The sequence below is a fragment of the Harmonia axyridis genome, chromosome 1 (assembly GCF_914767665.1).
Source record: "Harmonia axyridis chromosome 1, icHarAxyr1.1, whole genome shotgun sequence".
In the NCBI taxonomy this organism is placed as follows: Eukaryota; Metazoa; Arthropoda; class Insecta; order Coleoptera; family Coccinellidae; genus Harmonia; species Harmonia axyridis.
Genome location: NC_059501.1, coordinates 77,808,313 through 77,832,473, shown reverse-complemented (window position 1 = coordinate 77,832,473; position 24,161 = coordinate 77,808,313). Strand labels below are relative to the sequence as shown.

Sequence of the window (24,161 nt, the reverse complement as noted above, 5' to 3'; positions counted from 1 at the left end):
TATTATTAAAACAAACTTCTCATTTGTGAGTTGATTTCTATTCTTGGGTCTACAAAGTCTTAACACCCACATCCTCTTCGCAACATATTCCCACTAATCACCACACATCCCAGATTAACTACCCAAACATGACGCAGCTCCTAAATAATCCATCTGTTCTGCCTTTTTGATATCCACCTTTCGCAATATCCCACCTCGTTTCAATCAACTCCAGAAAATCCCCATGATATAACCTAAGACACCGGTCGGGGATCACCATGTCAGCATTATTAGTCAATTATTCAAACGTCAAATTCAGTTGGAAACACCAGAAGGTTTCATCGTGAGCCAGAAGGCTTTCAGTATCGGTAAATTCCACTAAGGAAGTTCATTAATCAAGATTAAACTTGTCGGCCTTCCCCTGTTGACGCAGGTAACAAGTTAGATAATAGGCCAGCCCGCAAACGAGTTGATAATTGCAGGTAAATACAGCCTTATCCTTAGATCGTTTATTGTTCATTTCTTCTACGGTTAACCTTGAAGGGGGGATAGATAAATTGCGTTGTTAGATTGACATAGAACAGGGGTGGGAATTATGCGGGGAGTGGTTCTGGTCGCTGGTTCATAATTCAGGGTTGAACGGGGTGGCTTCAAGAGTTACGAGTCTCTAATAGCATAGTCTTTAGTTATCGTTTAATGCCTGCCTTCGGTAATGACTTTTCATTTTCTTTCTTTAATAATTGTTTACGGTTTGTTTTATGTAAAAACTTAAGAAAGCACTGACGTGGAGTCTGAAGTATTTGAATGCTCGTTCACCTATGATTTAGTTGTACCCTTGAAGACCACAGGACTGTATATAGAGGGATAGGTAATCTCCAAAGAAGCAATTGGACCATGAAATGAAGGAGCTCCCAAATGCTGCTGACTCACTTCACTGTTTTCTTAATTTCTTTGTCTATGTTGTGCTTGAATTTTCTATGATTCACTATCAAAACGAAATTTCGTATGGTTTTTTGTATTTGGTTGCAAAATTTGAACTTGGTTGGATCTATTGTCAAATATTAGTTTATATGGATATTATGCTTCAATTTTCTTTGGTTCTGATGACACTATCGACACAAAATTCAGCACGAAGCTTAAAATTTTTATCTTCGATCTCATTGTTGAGTTTCATTTGGATCGAATGGGTAGTTTCGAAATTAACAGAAAAACCAAATACCAAACGGTTCCGTCAATACGGTACAAAATTTTGATTTTCTGGCTTCTGGTTCTTTTAGTTGATGGGCGTAAACCCATCAACGAAGAGGTGGATGATGAAGAATTGAATGGAGAGTTAGATACACTGGAATCATATGGGGAAGAACTGATTTTATATCAAATAATATTGAATCTAGAAACAAACTTACCAAGCTATACATTTTATTTGTGGAATTCGAAGGCTAGTTCCAAAACGAAGAAAGTTGCTTTGGAAATTAAGAACGTCCTTTGAGCGTTCGTAAGAACATCAAATTCATTTATACCAGAAACTTGAGATTGCTTTTAAGCTTCTTCGAAAACTTCAATAGATATGCAAAAATATCAATCCAGCCTAGTCAAGAATACCAGTTTTTTGTATCTGATGAGAGTCGATCTTCGTCAAAAACGCAAAAAAAAAACAAAAGAAATTGAAAATAAGAATACTAAAAAAAATGAACTATATGAATTCTTCGAGAATAACCTCAAACTAATGTCCAGTGACCAAAAAATCCAACAAATTGGATGGGGGGAGAAAGACTCACGAAAATTCGTGAGAAGAAGCAATTGGGTTTTCGCAAAAATATCTGATGACGCCACAAGAAGTTTAGTTTGGAAAAACAATAAATTGGAGTATCACAACGATGGAGAGGACATCGAAGCTCTACCTCTGAATAGAAAACTTTTGGAGTTGGTTAACAACCCATTCAAATTGGAAGAAAAGTGAAATGACTCAACTAAAAATGAAGAAGTACCTGGTAGATAAGAAGGAGAAAGGATAGAGCAAAACAGATAATAGAGAAAAAAGAAGAAATATGACAAAATTAAGAAAGTTAAGAGTTCGACGATACGAAAGCTTTAGATACAAAAACCTGAGGACTTAAAGTCCACTCGAAATCATCCCAAGAAAATTGATTGGGGTGAAGTTCCAAATTGTCTCCAATTCGAAGATAGTGAAACGAATTTTCAATACCCCTGTCGCCTGGTGGGGAGGATGGTAGGAAAGAGGCAAACCAAGAAAGAAGATCTAGATACGGGAGGTTACTGAAGACACCAGAAAGATTTAATAGTTGTTTTCAATTATATATTTAAATTTTCATTTTCAAGAGAATTGAGAAGGTTGGAGAATGTGAGAAATCGATATGAATCGTATATTAGTTGGAATTTTGTAATTATCTTGAATAGATATATAACAGATTTATATGAACTAAGTATTTATCAAGATTTGTCAGATGAGATCGACCAAAAACGTAATTGACACAATTAGAAGTTATGACAAAACTCAATTCTATTAAACAATTCTCACAATATCAACATTTATCATTAGTACCAGTTTTTAAACGTATTGTTTACCTCTTTTCAGTCCCATTAAAAACTTTCCATCAGAAAATGTTTTTTTTGTCGACCTTCCGTTCCCTTTTTCAACCACTATTTTTCACATCTCTCTGAATAATCTGGTTTCTCCTATTTATTCACGCTACATTCAAATTAATGACATTTCCATCGCAGATTCTATTTATGCGGCGAGCGGTACACAGCTAAGAATTGCGAGTGCTGTTGTGGTTTGCATATACATGTCAAGATTGAGTTGTTGAGTCTCTACAACAAAGAAGCATTCGAATGCGAACATTTCATTGAATGAATATATTCCATTGAAATCCTTATAGTGATAGTGTTTTGTAGATTTTTCCAGGTTTCTATAATGATGTTTCACTTTTTTTTTATCGAATTGAATTTCTGTTAGCATTTTATCGTTCTATTAGGAGTCAAAATGTAACTGTATATAGCTATATAAGGTTTTTCTAAATTGGAAGTACAAAGGAAAATCAGAGGAAACTTTCAAGAAAAAAAAAATCCCATAATCATGGACCACCAAACGCTTTGTTTTCGAAATACGGGGTGTTTCTTGTAGTCGTATTTTGTGTGATAATTATACCAGTTTATCGAATCTTCAATAATCTTCGCTATGAATTAGGTAAATAAGTACCAAAACTTATAATCAATTTATTCATCACAGCCTAATAACTTGATCTTTTCAATAATTTGGATTTTCCTGAAGATTACAAATAGGTATTCATCAAGCCAAGTAGCTTGACATTTGAACCAACTACTCGACTTGAAAATCAAGCTTGTGAAAAATTACATACTTGAGCTTGACTTGACTTGATTTTGCATATTTATTGCTTAACTTGATATAGATCGATAAAGAATCGTTTGATTTTTATTTCGAAATCGATAGCAGATAAGTAAAACTATAAAAAATTAAAAAGCCTATTACTGAACCAAAGTTTTTTTCTACATTTTTCAAATTACAAGTCTACAAACGAAATTTGGTTTTTCTTGAAAATCGGCATTTCGCGTGATGAAAACTTGAAACTGTCAAATTGAAATATCTATGACATATTCAAGTTTAATATCTTTCGAAGGAAAGGTGCTATGAGAAAAAAATTAACAAAAAAACAATGACATAAACTCATAAAGTGTTTATAAGACTTATTTTCTGAAAATGATCCGAGGAATGTGTCATCTTCATTTCTACCTCCAATTCAGGGACCCCCTTGTGTATATGGATGCAATTAACGAAACAATGAATGAAAGCTCAAAAGCTACTCACTTCACATCAGTGTTTTCCTAATATTTTCCAAATTCTGCTAGAATTTTCTATTATTCTGATGACGAGATCAACACAAATGTTTGTAAGGAAATCAAAATTATTATTCTATATAAACTTGCTAAATCTCAAGTGGAATCTGTTTTAACTGAAATATTAGTTTTTCTCGATGTTTTTTTTTAATATACAATCGAAATATCATTCCTATTGGATCTGTCGTCGCGAAAATATTATGCTTTTTTGTTATACTCGTTACTTGTTCATAGTTTTTATGATGTGATCAGCTCGAAATTCCGCAAAGTGCTTTTAATTGTAAATTTATATCCAAAAGCATAGTTTTATCTAGATCAAATCTAAAATTTTTCGGATTCATTAACGATCTTCATCTTTTCCTGGAAATTTCAAGTTTCTACGTATCTCCGTTCGAGTGTTATATAGTTTTCATCCGGTCATATGGGAGACACAATCGAATTTCAGGCCGGATTCGTCATTAGTGGGTCGAACGTTCTCTATTCAAAGAATGAGGTCCCAAAAACCATTTTCTAACTAAATATGGACAAAAGTCTTCCAGTGAAAAGTGTAAAGTTAAATTTCGGTTCATTCCTCGTAACTTGCGAGCAAAAAGATCTAAAAGGAGTTCATTCCGTTCGAGCATCGATTTTCTTTCACCGGTGGAAGTAGGCGTGATATATTCCTAATAGCGACAGAAAAAAAAATCCCGAAACGGTTAGAAACACAGCGCCTCTCTCCAAGTTCGGAGAATCTTATCGAAAGTCAATAAATCGGGGTACCGGTAATCGCTCCATTGTTCCAATTTCCGTTCCTTTATAAGATAAATACCACTTTATTCCTCTTAATGATTATTTTTCCTCTTTCTTACACTTATCGCAGTTAATTGAATTCACTTTTGGAAGTAATGAACGTAAATGAAACATCTCGAGTACTTTATTTATTGGCCGAGTTGGCGCGTTTCCGTTCTCGTTCTTGGACTTTCAAGAGGTCGGAAGATAAGACGCCCAATTGTTGTTTTTTGAGATCGAGTTCTAGAACTCTTTTTGTGTACCACTTGAATTGATGAAGATCGTATAATGTAAATTATCTATTCAAATTGGTAAATTAATTGGATCATTTGTTCTATCAACACTCTAAACTGGTTTACGCTTTTTCACCTCATTTTCAAGCGAATATTCCTTGAACCAGTTGCTTTATCGTGTAATCAAAATGTCAGTAATTTTTTAATTTTGAGGCAAAAATAGTCTCAAACAATATGATGGTTCGTTACTGTTTGGTCGTATACAACATAAATTCCGAAACGAACTTGAAACTTGAAATTCGTAGAGTAGGTTCGTATCTTGAATACCACGCTTGAGTGCGTTAATGGGCAAAATACGACTAGGGGTTCCGTAGGTACATCCTTTCGAAAAATTTTTTTCCTGATAATTTCAAAACCATTGATAAAAGTGAAAACCTCAAAAAGGATTCAAAGTTCTTGCAAAGTTTTATGTCGATCATGTCACCGAAACTACAAGTTCAAGAAGAATAACGTGGAAAAATCACCTTAAATTTTCGTAACCACAAAACTGACTGCGTTGAGATTTTGGGTGTTGATTTGAAAAACAATTTCAAGCTCCGTGCAAAATTTCGAGGTGATCACAAAATTTGAATCATAGATAACCCAAAAAGAATATTCGAAAACAATTACCTTTTGGCGAGTCTTCCTCGAGCAAAGTTTGTGTAGGTGCACCCTCTCCCAAGGGATTACCGTGTTACGTCCCTAGATCGATGGTGGATTCAACAGTTAAGCAATTCAGCCTCTCACACCATCGTGGAGAGGTGACTCAGCTGCAACGCGTCGACCCCTATAATTCCGCCGGGGCCAAAGTAAATGTGGCGCGAAACTCATAACGCCATCTTTGAGCAGACAAAGTCACTACAGCCCAATATTTCTGTGATTACTAATCCGATCGAGTTTAAATTTTGCATGTGTATATGGAATAATTTTTTGCAAAATTTTCTGTTGATTATGTTATTAAAACCATATGAAATTCAAGCAGAATATGGAAAAAAACCTTTGCTTTCAGTGAGAACAGAGTTAAAACTTTGCGTATGTATTAAGAATAACAATTTCAAGTTTCTTCGACTTCTAAGATTGATGACGTCATCAATCATAAATAATTCAAGGAGAATATCGAAAAAAAATTGAGAAAGGACTAACTTGAAGTTAAGTGCTCAAAGGCACTCGTGCATACATGCGCCAATTGCATGAAAGTACTTATACTAACCTATATGTATAGTTATTGATCTTCAAGAGCGCAATTGGCGCATGAATGAGAAAGTTTTTTTTTGATTAAGTAGTTCAATGTTATTCGGAATGACGTTGAAAGTTTGAATTCATATAAGAATAAATATAAAATTTTTGGAACTGAATTTTATCAATCTCTTTCAGTTCCTCCTCATCAAATGCTCCTTTATGACAATTCTGGGAGAGACGTCAACGGTGTTGTTGGACCACTTGAAGAGGGTGCTGACCTCATACTCACTTGTGAAGTAAGAGGAGGTAAGTAGTGAAAACAATTAACAATAATAAACTCAATGTTTAGATTTTTGATGAGACAGTCTCGAAATTTCCAAAATATGTTCTTGGTCGATATACGGTGGTTCAGTTATTTTCATCACCACCTGAAGGTTTTGAAATTATAATCACCTGAATTTTTCTCTCAATAAATCATAAAATATTGATTCGTTTCAATTAAAAAGTCTATATTTAGTTTCAAAATAACGAGACATTGGGGTTAATGCATAGTAACTTGAGGATCGTGAGCTCCATGAGATAAAACTACATTTTGTAGGTGCCTCACTAGATGTGTTTCCAACAAAATCAAAAAACCTTGTACCTTTAAAAATAAAAAAGTGTACAATGTGAAAGTCGCTATATTCAGTACAATAATACCTCAACTATTTTTATTAATGAAGCAAATGAGCATCTATTCTCGTGTTCGAGTTATGATAGTAATTCTTTTCTAATGGGCTAAACAGTTAAATACTTTACCGACGCCTCCATTACCATGCATTCCATTCCACAAAAAAATCAGGAAACGCAAATAGGAAATGTTGATATATTCATATATTCACCAAATGACCTAGACACAACAAATGAAAACTTATATTCAGTACAATTGTTGAAGTTACTGCCTCGTTCTATAAGTAAAATTGGTATTCAATTTTAATTTCTCAATAATTTATAATGATAAGGTGGAAATTATATCATTTTAATCAAGGAATAGTACATTGTATATCTAGTAGTTAAATGTTGACAGAGGCATTGGAATTCGAGAATGTGCTTTCATAACGAAGTATATATACTATTTATCCTAAAATCGTAGTCAACTTCTGCATTTACATAAATCCTGTAGAAGGTTATCTGGCCAAATAGATTAGGAGGCTTTTCGATGCCTTGCAGTGGTCCGATACTTAACTTCTCTTTTCTTTGGGCTATCAAAGCTGGAAATATTCTATTTTCAAAATCTCCTTTTAGAACTACGAATATAGTAACTAAATGATATAGCGCTCTGTTCGGTGAATGAGCGCTTAATGAATATGTCTGATGATGCTTAATCTTGTTCTTTCCCAATTTCCATCGGCAAGAACCCCCCAAGCCTTGAGTACTTTATGAGCAAAGTTAAGAACAAGCCCGTCTCCCCTGACCCTGGCCAAGGAATGATTATTCATACAAAAGTTCAACAAGCCCTCCACGGCGATGTCTCAAACCTCACTTTTTTTCCCCGACAGACATTTCAAAGTTTTCGCCTGTACAAAACAAAATTTGTCCGCACAATCGTGAAACTGCTGTGAACGCGCCTCGTCAGAATAATGAGTTTAGTTTTAATATATTCACAAAAGAAACTTCCCCAGACACCAAAAACGCTCATTCATGTGACTTTGTTGCTGTTCGTGGTTGCTCAACGTGAAATAAACGACTATATTCATTGTGGAACGGTGTAGTGTCACTCTTTCAGCTTTTATGCGGAAGTTGCGAAATTTTTATGTTGATTCGAATAACGACATGGAAATTGGGCGACACCCATATTTTTACATACTAAATACTATATCCTGATGAACCTGGTGGGTGAAGATTCAGTAAGGAAGTGAATAAAATCGAAATGAGGAGAAAAAATTGAATTATATTACTCTAATACTTCGCTACTATACTGCCACGATAACCACTAAATAACAATACAATTATTCAAATATCCCCTGCTGTTAACTTCGCATAGCTTTTTCAGATCAAATGGCAAAGTGGGGATGGTCACACTTTGGTCTGCGCGACGGCTTGATTATTATTCGCTTTCTAACTGTGGAGTGCTCTTTAAGACCATATCGGGACCATAATCTAGTTGGGATAACCATCTTTAAACTGATTTATTCAATATGGACTATTATAAACGACAAAACTTGTTTTTAAATATCTCGAATTGGGATTTTTAGAGTTCATAGAAAAAAAATTAGACTGTGTTCTCTTGATGATGAAAAGTGCACAGCGACTTCACGGTAATCATACATTTTGACAGTAGAAATTCATAAATGACAATACAATTATTCAAATATCCCCTGCTGTTAACTTCGCATAGCTTTTTCAGATCAAATGGCAAAGTGGGGATGGTCACACTTTGGGCTGCGCGACGTCTTGATTATTATTCGCTTTCTAACTGTGGTGTGCTCTTTAAGACCATATCGGGACCATAATCTAGTTGGGATTACCATCTTTAAACTAATTTATTCAATATGGACTATTATAAACGACAAAACTGGTTTTTAAATATCTCGAATTGGGATTTTTAGAGTTCATAGAAAAAAAATTAGACTGTGTTCTCTTGATGATGAAAAAGTGCACAGCGACTTCACGGTAATCATACATTTTGACAGTAGAAATTCATAAATGATAATACAATTATTCAAATATCCCCTGCTGTTAACTTCACATAGCTTTTTCAGATCAAATAGCAAAGTGGGGATGGTCACACTTTGGGCTGCGCGACGTCTTGATTATTATTCGCTTTCTAACTGTGGTATGCTCTTTAAGACCATATCGGAGCCATTATCTAGTTGGGATAACCATCTATAAACTAATTTATTCAATGGACTATTATAAATGACAAAACTTGTTTTTAAATATCTCGAATTGGGATTTTTAGAGTTCATAGAAAAAAAATTAGACTGTGTTCTCTTGATGATGAAAAGTGCACAGCGACTTCACGGTAATCATACATTTTGACAGTAGAAATTCATAAATGACAATACAATTATTCAAATATCCCCTGCTGTTAACTTCGCATAGCTTTTTCAGATCAAATGGCAAAGTGGGGATGGTCACACTTTGGGCTGCGCGACGTCTTGATTATTATTCGCTTTCTAACTGTGGTGTGCTCTTTAAGACCATATCGGGACCATAATCTAGTTGGGATTACCATCTTTAAACTAATTTATTCAATATGGACTATTATAAACGACAAAACTGGTTTTTAAATATCTCGAATTGGGATTTTTAGAGTTCATAGAAAAAAAATTAGACTGTGTTCTCTTGATGATGAAAAAGTGCACAGCGACTTAACGGTAATCATACATTTTGACAGTAGAAATTCATAAATGATAATACAATTATTCAAATATCCCCTGCTGTTAACTTCACATAGCTTTTTCAGATCAAATAGCAAAGTGGGGATGGTCACACTTTGGGCTGCGCGACGTCTTGATTATTATTCGCTTTCTAACTGTGGTATGCTCTTTAAGACCATATCGGAGCCATTATCTAGTTGGGATAACCATCTATAAACTAATTTATTCAATGGACTATTATAAATGACAAAACTTGTTTTTAAATATCTCGAATTGGGATTTTTAGAGTTCATAGAAAAAAAATTAGACTGTGTTCTCTTGATGATGAAAAAGTGCACAGCGACTTCACGGTGATCATACATTTTGACAGTAGAAAGAGAATAAAATCAAAATGAGGAGAAATGATTGGATTATATTACTCTAATACAACGCTACTAAACTGCCACGATAACTACTAAATAACAATACAATTATTCAAATATTCCCTGCTGTTAACCTCTCATAGCTTTTTCTGATCAAATGGCAAAGTGGGGATGAACACAATTTGGGCTGCGCGACGGCTTGAATATTATTCGCTTTCTAACTGTGGTATGCTCTTCAAGACCATATTAGGACCATAATCTTAGTTAGGATAACCATCTATAAACTAATTTATTCAATATGGGCTATTATAAACAACAAAACTCGTTTTTAAATATCTCGAATTGGAATTTTTAGAATTCATAGAAAAAAAATTTGACTGAAAAGAATTACGAAACTGTGTTCTCTTGATGATAAAAAAGGCACAGCGACGGTAATCATACATTTTGACAGTTCGCTAGGAAGTCTCAAAAATCCCAGTCAACATTCAGAATGCAGATGTTCATTCCGTCAGAAAAACCACCTCCAACTTTTTTCACGTTGATAAGCATAATTTCCAATCTCTCCTCTCCGAGCTATTTATGCAGTTCTTCAAGTTCTTCAGGTTTGATAATTTCGGAATGCATAACCCTAAAAGTGAATCCGGGCTTTGACTGCATACAAATTAAATATTTCTTTCGTTTGAGTTGGTGAAGTTTGTGAATTATTAAATCTCCAACGAAAGGAAGGATCTGAGAGTACGGCTTCATAAAATATTTACTTTCCTAAGTCTGAGCTTCCGGTTTGCAGGGGATTGTCTTGCAAATCAGGTATTTCAGAGGAAAGCTAATTGGATAATTGGAGTCCTGACGAATTGTATTCCTTTTCGCCATAGCTTCACTGATATATTTTATAAGTGTCCTCGATTCATTATAATGTTATGACAACACTTTTTGAGCGCTCCTATCTATTAATTTCTGTAGTTTCTAGTTTTCAATGTATGAAACACAACAGCTTCTCCTAATTCGCTCAAGCTCTAAGGTTTTGAGAAGTTTCACAAAGGCCTAGGAGAGTCGGTATAGAAAAAACATAAACATTTTATGATGAGTGTTTTTCCATTTATAGAAACAATGAACCTTGTGCGACCTTGCGAATTAGAGTTATTCTACTTCACAAAATTTATTGGATTTTCTCCACACTCACCGTAAGGATATAGTGTATGGTGCGGAGATGGGGAAAGAAAATGGAGTATCTATCAGTTAATGACACCTTCGAACATCTCCTCAAGAATTCTTACCCTTCCGAAAACTTTCGAACCAATCAGAGGCAGCTACAACTACCAACCGCAAACTTCTCAATAAGGAAAACCCTGAAATATTAACTGTAGTGGGAAAAAGTCAGCAATACTCAGAGTAAACTGGGATATATCAGTCTCCACCTGAACTTATCCAAGGGGCCAGTGGCTGACAAGGAGGGCGATGAGTCACTGTTAATTTTCACGAAGATTCCCATATACATGAATATTATATGAATTATAATGTTTATAAATCTAATATTTGTTGGAAAAGAGGATGAACAAGATAACAAGATGAAAGAATGGGATATGAAGAACAAGGGACCTTATTTAAATAGAACAACAATCAATCAGAGTACAAGGGATTACCAATCTGTTGGAGTTGCTAAGCAAGAACCCTTTCTGTTTCTGTCAACATGAGAGTATGGACGCACAACACAAAAAGGAAACCCAAGTGAACTAGACTAAAGAGATGTTTAAGGGTTTTGATATCACTTAATTCCTTCGAATGTCTCAAAATGAAACTAAGCATGTGCGTGCACCCCAAAGCACATTTTTGAGTCGCCCAACATGAAATTCTGCATTCAGCAACTTTCCTCAACCCATACGAATTATAAATATAGTTTCTAAGGCATATTAAAACTCAATTCTGGGATTAGTGGTTCCTCATTGCGGCAGAGCTTCAACTTCCTTGATAGCTTAAAGGCTGGAGCATCGGACTAGTAATTCGGAGGTTGCGGGTTCGAGTCCCGCTCGGGGAGGTACTTTTCCAGAACTGAAAAATTGTCTTGATGTCGTGAAATTAATTTAATATGAATAATAAATGAATGATAAACATTTTTATCAGGATGAATAATGGCTACAAACCGGATTTTGTGCAGTTATCTCCAGAAACAAACGAGTCATACAGAAAAAAGAAAATCTCGATTTTTAGTTTTTTCGAGATATCTCGGGAACCATAGATATTTCGGATCTGTTAACACCAACACACCAATCCCTAAATAACGCAACTTCTTTGTAATTCAAGCCACTCTGTCTCTCTGTTTTCGATATTCCTGTAGTGCCCCTCTAAATAGTTCTAATACTGTATAATAGGACGTTCTATGGAGATACGAGGGCTCAAAAACTATTCCAGTATGTATACCCTACCTATCTGAAGCTCCCCAGGCGAAAAACTACTCCCCACCCCTGCCTTAGGCACAGGAAATTGATGACATCTCTCCCGACACATCTCGCAACTTTTCCAGCGCGATATTTCTAATATCCGATAACTTTTTGTCGGTCATTAGGCGGGATTTAAGAGGCTTTCAGCCAGCGGCGTGCGGTCCTCAATCTGGATTCAGACTTGGCACGCAATAAATTGTTGTTTATGTCGGCGGGCCGGCAAGTTCGAGGCCGGCTCCAGGCGTTTAGTCCCAGTAAGTCCTCCGGGAGATGTAAAGACCTGTCACGGAGTTAAGAAAGTTAGACATTATCATCAATTATTTAATCTCGCTGACCATTACCGAGCCCCTGACAAGGTGAGCGTTTATACATAATGAATGAGTAATGGTTTCGCTGGTTCTCCACCTATTCAAGCCGTGTCCATGCAAAATTCATTGGCCCCCTCTATAAATAAACCTAATTGGGGCTAGGGGGATGCACGCGAGTGATCCCATAGGTGAAATTGATAGAATAAATGCACTATCGGTGTTACTGTCAATCTGGCATAGTGGACGTGGGTACTCTAGAGGTTTTTTGCTTCTTTTCGACTGATCCTGGTTTCACGATTTTATAAACTAGATGCGATGATTCTGTAATGTTTTTCAATCGAATGAACTGAAATTGGAAATAGTTGGGTAAAATAACAAAACTAGCAAATGCAATGAAATTGTGTGTACAGATTTCCTACAAATGACGAAGAAAGGTTTCTCGTTTGGTCGAGGATTTCAAAATTAATTCTATAATTTCTTGAAGGTAGTTGTTATCGTTTATCTTCGAAATATTTCCTAGAATTCTACGATAACATTCATTTGACATTGGAGTGGAGTAAGTATATTTATGAACTCAAAACTTCGGATCAAAAGTATGTAGACTTGGCATCCTTTAAAACCTAAACCATGCTAATTTAGTCAATCAGCCTCAGACCATCATTTTCCGTGAACAATGCGCAGAGTGTTGCTGATTCCACGATATCAGTTTTCATAAAATATTGCAGTAGAACGTTTGTATTCTTTAAGTGAATGAGTATTCGTGAATCGTCACTTAAATCATTCTATGTCTGACAAAAGAAGTGAATAAGAATTGCTTGAGGAAGATACACAAAAGCCTTGTATCACTGCAGCTGAGAACATGTCCTGCAAAAGCTCTTGAGATTATTATTAGTATTCACTGAATAAGTGGGCCGTTGCGCTTCTGTTAGCCTTACGGGTACTGCGACCAATTTGATCTTTTGTTCTTAACCCACCTATTCATACAAACCCAGAGAGGCCGTCGATACGAGAAATTAAACCAACATATTTAGGAGCCCAAGGCTCCTGAAGGTGTCCTAAAGATATTACTTCATGAGTATCCTGAACTGTGAGTGGTTCTTAGACCAGTCAACCCCAGACATTTGCATACTATGTGTTTGGCTGTTTCTACTTCCTTTCCACAGAGCCTGCAGATTCATCTGCTGACACACTTATGCGGTACAACAGATATTTGCATCAACAGTGTCCTGTGAGCAATCCCACCATTACCCGAAGCTCAGCTCGTGGTAGCTCCAGAAGCTTCCTGGTATAGGTCGGTGAAAGCACCACGAATTTCTTTGCCTGAGCAAGACCCGAAGTGTTTCTCCAGAGGGTTTTCTATTGTCATATTCCCTTTGTTAGACCGCTGCCTTATATTTCCAAACCCAAAGAAGGTCTCAAGGCGAACCTTGATGTCATTTTTGCAAGTTAATCGGCTTTTTCGTTTACTTCAATACCACAACGCCTGGATAACCATAGTCGAGTTACTTTATTCCCTCTGGCCAGTTGCTTAATGGTATTACGGCAATCCCGTGTCACTTGAGATTATAACACATCTCCTACATAGACATAGAGTTCTATGCATCAGGCCATTATCAGATTATTTTGGGAAGGAGCAGGTAATAGTTCAATGAGTGTGGTGCTCTGTAACTAAGTACATCTCATCATAGATACTTGCTAATGACCAGGAAAGTTAGCACCGACAAAAACTATAATACGATGCTAAGTAGGAAGGAAGACTGAAAAATAGAAGAAAAAGCTTTATATGTTCGCAGATGGTTCATAAATAATAACTTGAGATATATGGCCTAGGCACTAGGTTTTCAATTTCGTTTGGCTTCTGTTCAGGTGTTTTTTCAGTCTTAATTACTCATATCGACATATGGATAGAAACGAACCTAGAATTGTGACATATCCATTATGATAGTTAAGCTGCTATTTAAAACTGAGCTCCCATGCTATCGATTTAGAGTTGATATGGAAAGGCCAGAAAATATTATGAATGAAGCTAGATTCCTGGTTACTCAGAAATAAAATGAAAGGAAGAGGCCTTTACACTTGCCAGACAGGAAGCACAAATGCCTTGTTTTGGATAGAAACATACAGGAGGAGTTTCAAGAGGAGAAGGAACCCGAAATTGAACATCCCTGGCGGAATCTCCCAGGGATATGTCAGCCCAAAACGTAACTTCGGAATTCGAATGCTGCAAGATCCAAATAGTCTTCGGATTTCAATACCGAATATTCTTCACCTCCTCACTGGCTCACGACAGAGTACTCTCGGCTCAGAAATCACCTAATGGGAATAGCATTATATGGAAATGACGAAAAAGAGGGAAGAAATTCCTGGTCAGAAATTGAAAGTCCAATGCAAATCAACACAAGGAGGATGAATCTGTAGGGGTGAGGATGTAATAGTCTTCAATCCTTTCCAGATATTTGAGTTCTTTAGAACTCTGCAATTGGAAGGTGAGCTAAAGGTAATATCAGCTTGTTTGAGAGGCAAAGTATAATCTCAACAGTAATCAGTTATCATATGTTCTCTAGAGTATGATATTATTTTGAGTTTAATACATCACTTCATTTCATCAGACGACAAACTATCAAAGCCATATTATTAAGGATTCCATTTCCACTCTAGTTACTCCTCTAATTCTGTCCCGAGAATATTCGAATTCAAAGCGGTCATTCAAATGAACTTCTACCATTATCTAAGTCCATCCCCAAAGGCACCTGCAACAAACCACCATTCCATCTGTCCAGACATCAACACAAGATCAAATCAACCCATCATTAGTCTTAATCCCGATCATCCCTCCTGTAGCGAACGAACTACCAGACCGAAGCGTTCCACATTCCCGGAGAACTAATAAATAATCCATCCCTGCAACACCCCCCTCCCACCCCCCTGTGTGTAGTCTAGGAGAACGCCAACTCCGAAATAAACCAAATAAACAAGAGCACGCTAAACTTGAATGAGGCCGGTTTCACATTTTCACTCACGAAATAATTACTTCAAATTGAATGAATTTAATCTGTGGGGACGCCTTTATTTGACAGCTGCCGGCGTGGGGGGGCATCAAAACTGCGCACCTCTTACATGGGGGATTAAATAATGTTAGCACCCCCAGGTTTTGAAGTTCTCTTTAATTATACCGTCAGGGAGTTGAACGTAGCGAGGCTCTGGCAATTCCGAATTACGGCCAGGCCATTACTCCGTCAGGCATTGCTTATTTTAATTCGCTCAATTTAGAGGAATCACTTTGAAGTATGGGGAATTAGCCCGGAATTGACGGTGTAATGCATTCCGGAAGGGTTTCTTTCGACGGATGTGGGGCCGTCGTGTGTGACCTTGGCATATTCTGGCGAGGACGAGAGATCTAGTATAAGCTTATGTCTCCTCTTGGTGATAATTCAAAATGACCTATTTCGACCTTCTAGGTATACAAACGTTGAAGAATTTCCAACATCTATCAACCAAATGGCTTTTTTCAAGTCTTGTCAATTCTGGTGTTCCGCAGGTCTCACTTCTTGGGTCTATAAGATATATTTCGAACATTTATTGAGATGAAATTATACAAAGATGCAATAGATGAAATTAGAGAACTTACAGTTATTGTATACTAACTATAATGAGAAGTTTATTCATAATAAATTGCAATAATTTCCTATAATATAATGAATCTGTAAAGATAATAACAATAAATAAACCAAGAAAGATGTCACTAAAAGTCAGACCTGTACGTGACATACCGATGAACACATGAATATAAGACGAGAACAGCTACAACAATGATAATATATAATAAAAATCATAATAAAATAACTATTTGAACTTATTAAACTGAGCAATAAAAAAGATAAACCGAAGTAGAATAAAACAAGGTGAGGGGATAATTCAGACCAGAACTGATGGAGCAAATTGTATAAGCAAATATAGTCGGTCATTTACTGAAGCGCCATCAAAAAGCTCATCATGAAAATAAAACAGGTGTCGAAGAAACTGCAACACCCAGAAAGAGCTATTTAAATTTTATTTTTTTTATGAAACATAGATAGTGAAGCGAGGAGTAAATGATTGAAATTTGGAGGAAAAAATGAAGGTTTACAATTTTTTCAATAAAATTATCGATAATGTGTTTGTCCACTATGATTATCAATACACTCCCTAACACGTCTCGGCATTGATGCAATAAGATGGTCTATTACTTCTTGAGGGGTACTAATCCAAGCTACCTGTATTTCATGTGTCAGAGCCGCCAAAGTCCGTCGGAGCTAGGGTAAATTTCCATGCCTTTCACCTATGATGTCCCAAACATGCTCTATGGGCGAAAGATCGGAGGATCTGGGCGGCCATGGTAAAAGATTCGCATGGGTCGCTTCGAAAAAGTTTAAACTAACTCTATCAACATGAGGTCGGGCATTATCTAGCTGAAACATTGGATTCTCGAGCTTGTTAAGGTAGTGGAGAACATATGACTCCACAATTTCTTGAAGATAACGCTGCGCTATCGAATAAAGACTAAAGGTGACCTACTTGCTTGTGCAATAGTACCCCATACCATAACGCTTACTGTCTGGTGCACATGACGCTCAACATCGAACTGAAGTTCACGTCTTTCTCCCCGACGTCGTCTAACCCTTCTTCAGCCATCATGTGCACCCAAGGAGAATCGAGATTTTTCAGAGAAGACGACCTGATGCCATTCCACATTCCAATGTTGACGTTCTTTGCACCACTGCAATCGTTGCCAGCGATGCTCAACCGTCAGAGGTAACACAAGATGGGGTCGACAATTTTGCAGTCCAAAAGATCTTATCCGGCGGTAATCCATTCGGACAGTTACAGGATGGCCTTGTTCTCCCAACCACTCATCAGCTAAAGATCGAGTTGTCGCAAATCTCTAATGGCTTTCAATAAAATTCAGACGTCGATCTTGAACTTAATTTGTGCCCCTTCGACGTAAGGTGCCTACTCTTCTTCGATTTTGGGCATTATCAAACTACGCTTGACAACATCTCATAACAGTAGTTGGATTTCTGTTCGTACGGTTAGCGATTTCTCAAAATGACAACCCCGCCTCCCAAATACCAATAATTCGACATCTTTCAAATTCACTACAGACACGAATCCCAAGACTTCTTGCTGAAACAATCACTGACAAATTAATTCCTGGTAATAATAAGTTCTTAATCCTGTTCTGTGTGAAATAACTCTATAAATGAGGTCCTAATGGTATCACGTCGCACTATGAAATCAATTATTCCATCTAAAAGAACTATTACTGTCTCCTTGTCACTATGGAACGTTCACACATATCAGCAATATTTCTAGACTAAAGGGATGATTTCTTTATAGAGATATTATCAAAACGTGCTAGTTACTGTTAAAGAAAACTCTTCAAGTCGATATCCAACGAATTGAGACGAGTTTATCAAATTGATAGTATCTTGTTAGGTTTCCCTTCTAGATCATTTTTTGTTTGCATCACTAAGAGCTAAAATCGTACTTCTCGTACATGGTGCGAATAAAGTAATGATATGAATATCAAAATTGATCTTTCAAATCCCTGCATAGGTACTGACCCCTACACAACTCTTTCTACATTCAACCAAAAGTGTCCTCTGCTTTTTATTAATTCCACTTCCCTTTCTTGATGATTTATTCAGCGGATGAATGCGACCAATGTCATATCGAAGATGTACAAATCGAATCCATTCGAAGGTCCGAACTCTGGAGTTCGCAGCATGTCCAGCTGTCCAGAGGATGAAATGAGGGACCAAAACTGTATTATTATCTGTGACATAAATAGAAAACAACGACCCGATGGGTTCATAATCAATTCCGACAGCACCGTCTGATTATTTGATAACTGGGAGTGGGCCATTCGGGAAGCGAAAGGCATCGAGTGATCCTGAGCGGATGCTGCGTCCGAATTGAAATGGCAGACATGTTTGTGGGCAGAATGAACGGTCTCTTTCTCCGCTGTTAACCGTTATTCTCTCATAAACAGGCAGGACGTAAAATCCGTTGAGGATGGAAGCGATAGACATGTGATAACTGGTCCTTTTGGGGTGAGCCCCTTTGGTTTTGATGAGCTCAATTTGATCCATCAATTTTATCCAGGAACGATGCTGATTTTACGCATAAGGTTGGATCTCGATGATTAACAAATTGTGATTTATTGTGGATATCGTAACCAGAAGACTATTGGAAAAAAAAACTAATACTAACTGACAAAGAAACTGCAACACCCAGAAGAGCTGTTTGAATTTTGAATTTTTTGGTGAAACATAGATAGTAATGATAGTATAGCAAGGAGTAAATGATGATAATAGGTAAATAATGTGGTTGTTCACCGCGATTATCTATACACTCCCCAACACGTCCCGGCATTGATGCAATAAGATGGTCTATTTCTTCTTGAAGGATACTATCCCAAGCTTTATGTACTTCATGTCTTAGGGCCTCCAAAGTCCATGTGAGCTGGGGTAAATTTCCAAGCCTTCTACCAATGATATCCCAAATATGCTCTATGGGTGAAAGATCGGGTGATGTGGGCGGTCATGAAAAAAGATTATCATGGGTCGCTTCGACAAAGTTTAAACTAACTCTGTCAACATGAGGTCGGGCATTGTCTTGCTGAAATCTTGGATTCTCGAGCTAGTTAAGGTAGGGGAGAACATATGGCTCCACTATTTCTTGAAGGTGACGCAGCGCTTTCATGTTACCTCGAATAAAGGCTAAAGGTGACCTACTTTCATGTGCAATAGCATCCCATACCATAACGCCTACTGTCCGGTGTACATGACGCTCAACATCAAACTGAGGTTCACGTCTTTCTCCCCGACGTCGTCTAACCCTCCTTCGGCCATCTTGTGCACCCAAGGAGAATCGAGATTCATCAGAAAAGACGACCTGATATCATTCCACATTTCAATGTTGACGTTCTCTGCACCAAGGTGTTCATAAAATTTATACACAGCTTAATGTTCCTATGGAAATTATGAGTGGAACGATTAAATCCACACCCTCAAATTAGTTACCAGTGCTATCAAATATAATTCCGCCCCATATTCTCTTATGGGTTGCAGTCAAGATATCTTGAAATAAATTTAAAATCTACCCCAACTTATTTCCAATTATATCTTACCTCGCAGATACTAGAATTGCCAGATCAAAGTCACGTAAGCCATTATGGATTGAAACTTTCTCTCAATCTCTTGATAGTGACAAGGAAATTGGCGTTCAGAATGGAATTCTTGTAATGTTTTCAACAATAGTCTAATCGTTGATCCTCAATAGAAAGTAACAGGTTTCAATCGGCCTAGAAAAGATTGGTGTTCTTTAAATAGTTAGTATAATTAGTGAGTGTAGTTTAAATAGTTAGTTTTGTGCTAATAGCTGAAAGACAAAACTAAAATCCAAGAAATCAGATGATCATTATAATAAATTTATAATAATAACAGTAATTTCTTCTTAATTATATATAAATTTTTTAAATGGATCTCCATCAAAATGAAAATCATTCGAAGATTTCTCTACATAGAAATAGAAGTTGAGGTCTATTGGACGAAACTCTACAAATGCCTGAATCACATCAATGTCTCTCCATCCAGAATAATAAATATCCTGCCAAGCTCGCTATCAATCACTGCTGGATTCAATGATACCTTTAATGGGATAATGGACGCACTGAACAGGTCGAATGGCAATAAGGATCGCTGAAGTATTCACACACATTGTAGTGTGTTCGTTTGTTGCAAAATGATATTTTAATGACGTTAGTTAAAATGATATTATACGGCACACTACCACTTCTGATGCTTCAACGTTGGCACGTTCGAAGCTTACGACGTTATGAATATTCGTAATATTCATATCATCGTCGTGATATCACGATTGAAGCAATTCGTTCTCATTATCACATCTATGAGCTTTATAAAATTTAGTTTATTAGAGCTTTCTCCTCGTCAAATATCTGCTATGTATTCAAAAATTTTTTGCTGTTCTTCCCACGAAAATTGCTAATTGCAGAGCAGTGGTTGATATACTAGCTGACAAAGAAACTGCAGCACCTAGAAGGAGCTGTTTAAATTTTGAATTTTTTTTTTGGAAAACATAGCAAGTAATGATTGAATTTGGAGAAATAAATCGTGAAGGTTTTTGTTAGAATATCACTTCATCCGAACAAATTACGAGAGAGACAACCAACATTACATCCTACCCTACACTCGTAGTATTACTTCATATCGTCACGGCGGCGCTGCGAGCGTCAAGCGAGTGACGAGGCCATCGAGGCTATCGAGAGAAAGAACAAGAATAGATCTTCAATGATCTAGAGCGAATGACAGAGGTCTAACCTAAGATGTGAGTCTATTCGACATCGAGCTTGCTTGGATAGAGATATTCTAGAGATTATATAAAACTATTAAAAAATTGACTGTGTATTAGTGAATCCTCTGCTAAACCTATAGATCCAACAGTTTTTCAATTTTTTTTTGGTGAAACATAGATAGTATAGCAAGGAGTAAATGATTGAATTTGGGGAAAAAAATCATGAAGGTTTTTTCATGTAAACAATTTTTGTCACTTATATCGGGTGTCCCAAGGTGAGTGGCCTATTAGATTATTATGGAAACTATTGATGGTAAAGATTTCAAATTTTGTGGATAGATATTTGGCCATGTAAGGTACATTTTTAAAATAATTTCACATTTCCAGTGTTGCCGGATGTACGACAATTCGGCAACAACTTTGTTATTTTGAATAGGACATCCGGTATTTCTATTTTTTTTATGATACTCAATAAAATATTGAATCTATTCATTCTTACTTGTCCATCCCTATCTTCAACGGTTTTTGAGTTATTAATTATTTTTCGAAATTTTTGATCAAATTGGCGTATTACGAAAATGACTCTAGTTCGTTCAATATTTGAGATTTAAGTCAGAAATTTTGCAAGTCGTTAGATATTGATCTGATCTGTGTCACTGCTCTTGAATTATGGTTGTAAATAATACAGGACGGACCAAAAAAAATCATCATTTGCCAAGTTGAATCCAGTTGAGATAGGTATAGGGACGTGAATAGAAAAATTGTAGAGTGTGTTGTACTGATTCCAAAAATTGAAAAATATACTAGGTGTCTAATTTGAAAAAATAGACTTTTTCACGATTTTGTAACTTGGCAAATGATGAATTTTTTTGGTCCGTCCCGTATTATTGACAACCATAACTCAAGAGCAGTGACACAGATCAGATCAATATCTAACGACTTGCAAAATTTTCTGACTTAAATCTCAAATATTGAACGAACTAGAGTCATTTTCGTAATACGCCAATTTGATCAAAAATTTCGAAAAATAATTAATAACTCAAAAACCGTTGAAGATAGGGATGGAAAAGTAAGAGTGAATAGATTTAATATTTTATGAAGCATCATAAAAAAAATAGAAATACCGTATGTCCTATTCAAAATAACAAAGTTGTTGCCAAATTGTGGTACATCCGGCAACACTGGAAATGTGAAATTATTTTAAAAATGTACCTAACATGGCCAAATATCTATCCACAAAATTTGAAATTTTTACCATCAATAGTTTCCATAATAATCTAATAGGCCACTCACCTTGGGACCCCCGATATATTGTAGTCAGCTTTTTGCAAGTTTTTTAAATTTTACAACAAACCAGCTGTTCGAGGAGATCCAAAGTCGATATTCAGTTGTTGTAAAAATGCCTAGAACACGTGTACGCGAAATTTATCGCTAGCTAAGTGACCTAAGAGGTCGAATTAATGGTCTACGTGAGGTGGGGTTGTCATTTTGAGAAATCGCTAACCGTACGAACAGAAATCCAACAACTCCTATAAGGTGTTGTCAAGCATGGGTTGATAATGCCCAAAATCGAAGAAGAGTAGGCACCGGACGTCAACGGGGCACAAATGAAGTTCAATATCAACTTATGGCCATTAGAGACCGATTTGCGAGCATATTCTTGATTCAGATCTTGTGTTTCATTCCTATAATCGACTGTCTCTGGTCTCATTCAGTTTTATGAAAATCATTCCACTCATGTAGAAAAGACAATGAACTAGCTTCTTCTTCTTTTATGTTGAAGTGGATGCGTGGATGGAAAGGATTAAAAATTGATAATAGTTCACCAGACTGTAAATGTCAGTTTCTTACAAGATTAGTAGATAATTCCGGTAACAACAAAATTTGTTAATGATGGACTAGTGAGGTTACACTTCCAGAACCATCAAGCTGTACGTAAAACTCACTCTTTGACTGGAAGTAACTCGAATCTCCTATTTTGTTTGCCCTCTCTGTAGTTTTAATGAAGTTTTGATGAATACAAAACGTTGACGTAATCCAAATTGGTTACCCAATTTCAATAGCCCTAACCCTGTAGTTAGAACTTCACCATTATGTACATACATTGTTCAGGCAATGTATATGTGGCAAAACGAAGGAAAAGGTGAAGGTGGAAACGCAACAATTGCATTGTTATTGAAAGTATTCCTGCACTTATTGTTCGTAGCATTTAGTTTTCGTAAGTAATTGCACAAGTGCATCAAATTTACCGATAATTTTGCATGACAGCGTGTTGTCATAAAAACTGCATGAGTTCATTTTCATTTTTGGAGAAAGAGCCCGACACCGAAGATGGAGGGCTCTTTCTCCAAAAATGAAAATGAACGAATGCAGTTTTTCAAGGAAAACACGCTGGAATGCGAAATTATCCGGTCATTTTGATGCACGAGTGTAATTCGGGGGAAAATTTCCCGAATAAACTGTTACATCACTTGTCAAACAGAATGGAATTGCCAAAGATTCGAGCTGTGTACGATGCATAGAAACTATGCATCTATGAACAGAACAATTATCGCAGTGCAGTTTCGCTTCCTACAATGCAATTATCGCTGTAATTTTCGATAATTGTTCTCCAGATACATAGAATTTTTGACAGGAGGGAAATATTCGACCATATTTCACCCTGCAGCCTCTGTTCCATAAGGTAATAATGACTTCTGGATAGCATACAGAACAATTTTCTTCTCATTCCACAGAATATCACATGCGCGTTTCAATTTTGAGAAGCTCAGTTCGAAAACTCAACACTTTGTAGTATTAAGATATTTTAAGGCTGAGACTACCTTGAAACATTTCTGAGCATTCCTCGACTTCAATTATTGAGACTCGTGTAGCAACACCAGTAAAAAAAGCGATTGTTTCAAGTGTCTGTATATCCTGAATTCTCACAAGAATCGAAAGAGAAACCCTGGCTTAAGATATTCACACATCTTCGACCTACCTCGCTGTCTCAACCCAGTTCATGCATAAATGCACCTATATCGCTGAGATCAACCCCGAAAACATCAAATCTGCAGGGTTCAGAGGTGACTTCATAACAAAAACCGACGGCAACGCTAAATCTCCCGCATCCTGCCTCAAAACACGGTGGAATATTTGCATTGGCGACACCAGTTCGTGCGGTGACCTCTATCAAAAATTCAAGAGATGGCGCGTTTTACGAAATCCCATCATCCAAAACGCATTAGAGGAACGTTGCATCGCAATTTCGCCTCAGTCTAGTCGG

General features: G+C 36.7%; 1 protein-coding gene across 1 annotated transcript in view; it reads left to right on the top strand.

The window, feature by feature from the left end:
* LOC123680036 (nephrin-like) overlaps nt 1–24,161 on the top strand; it is a 410,663-nt gene that overhangs the window by 305,521 nt on the left and 80,981 nt on the right. The window contains exon 4 of the mRNA XM_045617684.1: nt 6,270–6,380. Within this exon, the coding sequence (XP_045473640.1) occupies nt 6,270–6,380 (111 nt within the window). The remainder of the gene's footprint in view (nt 1–6,269; nt 6,381–24,161) is intronic.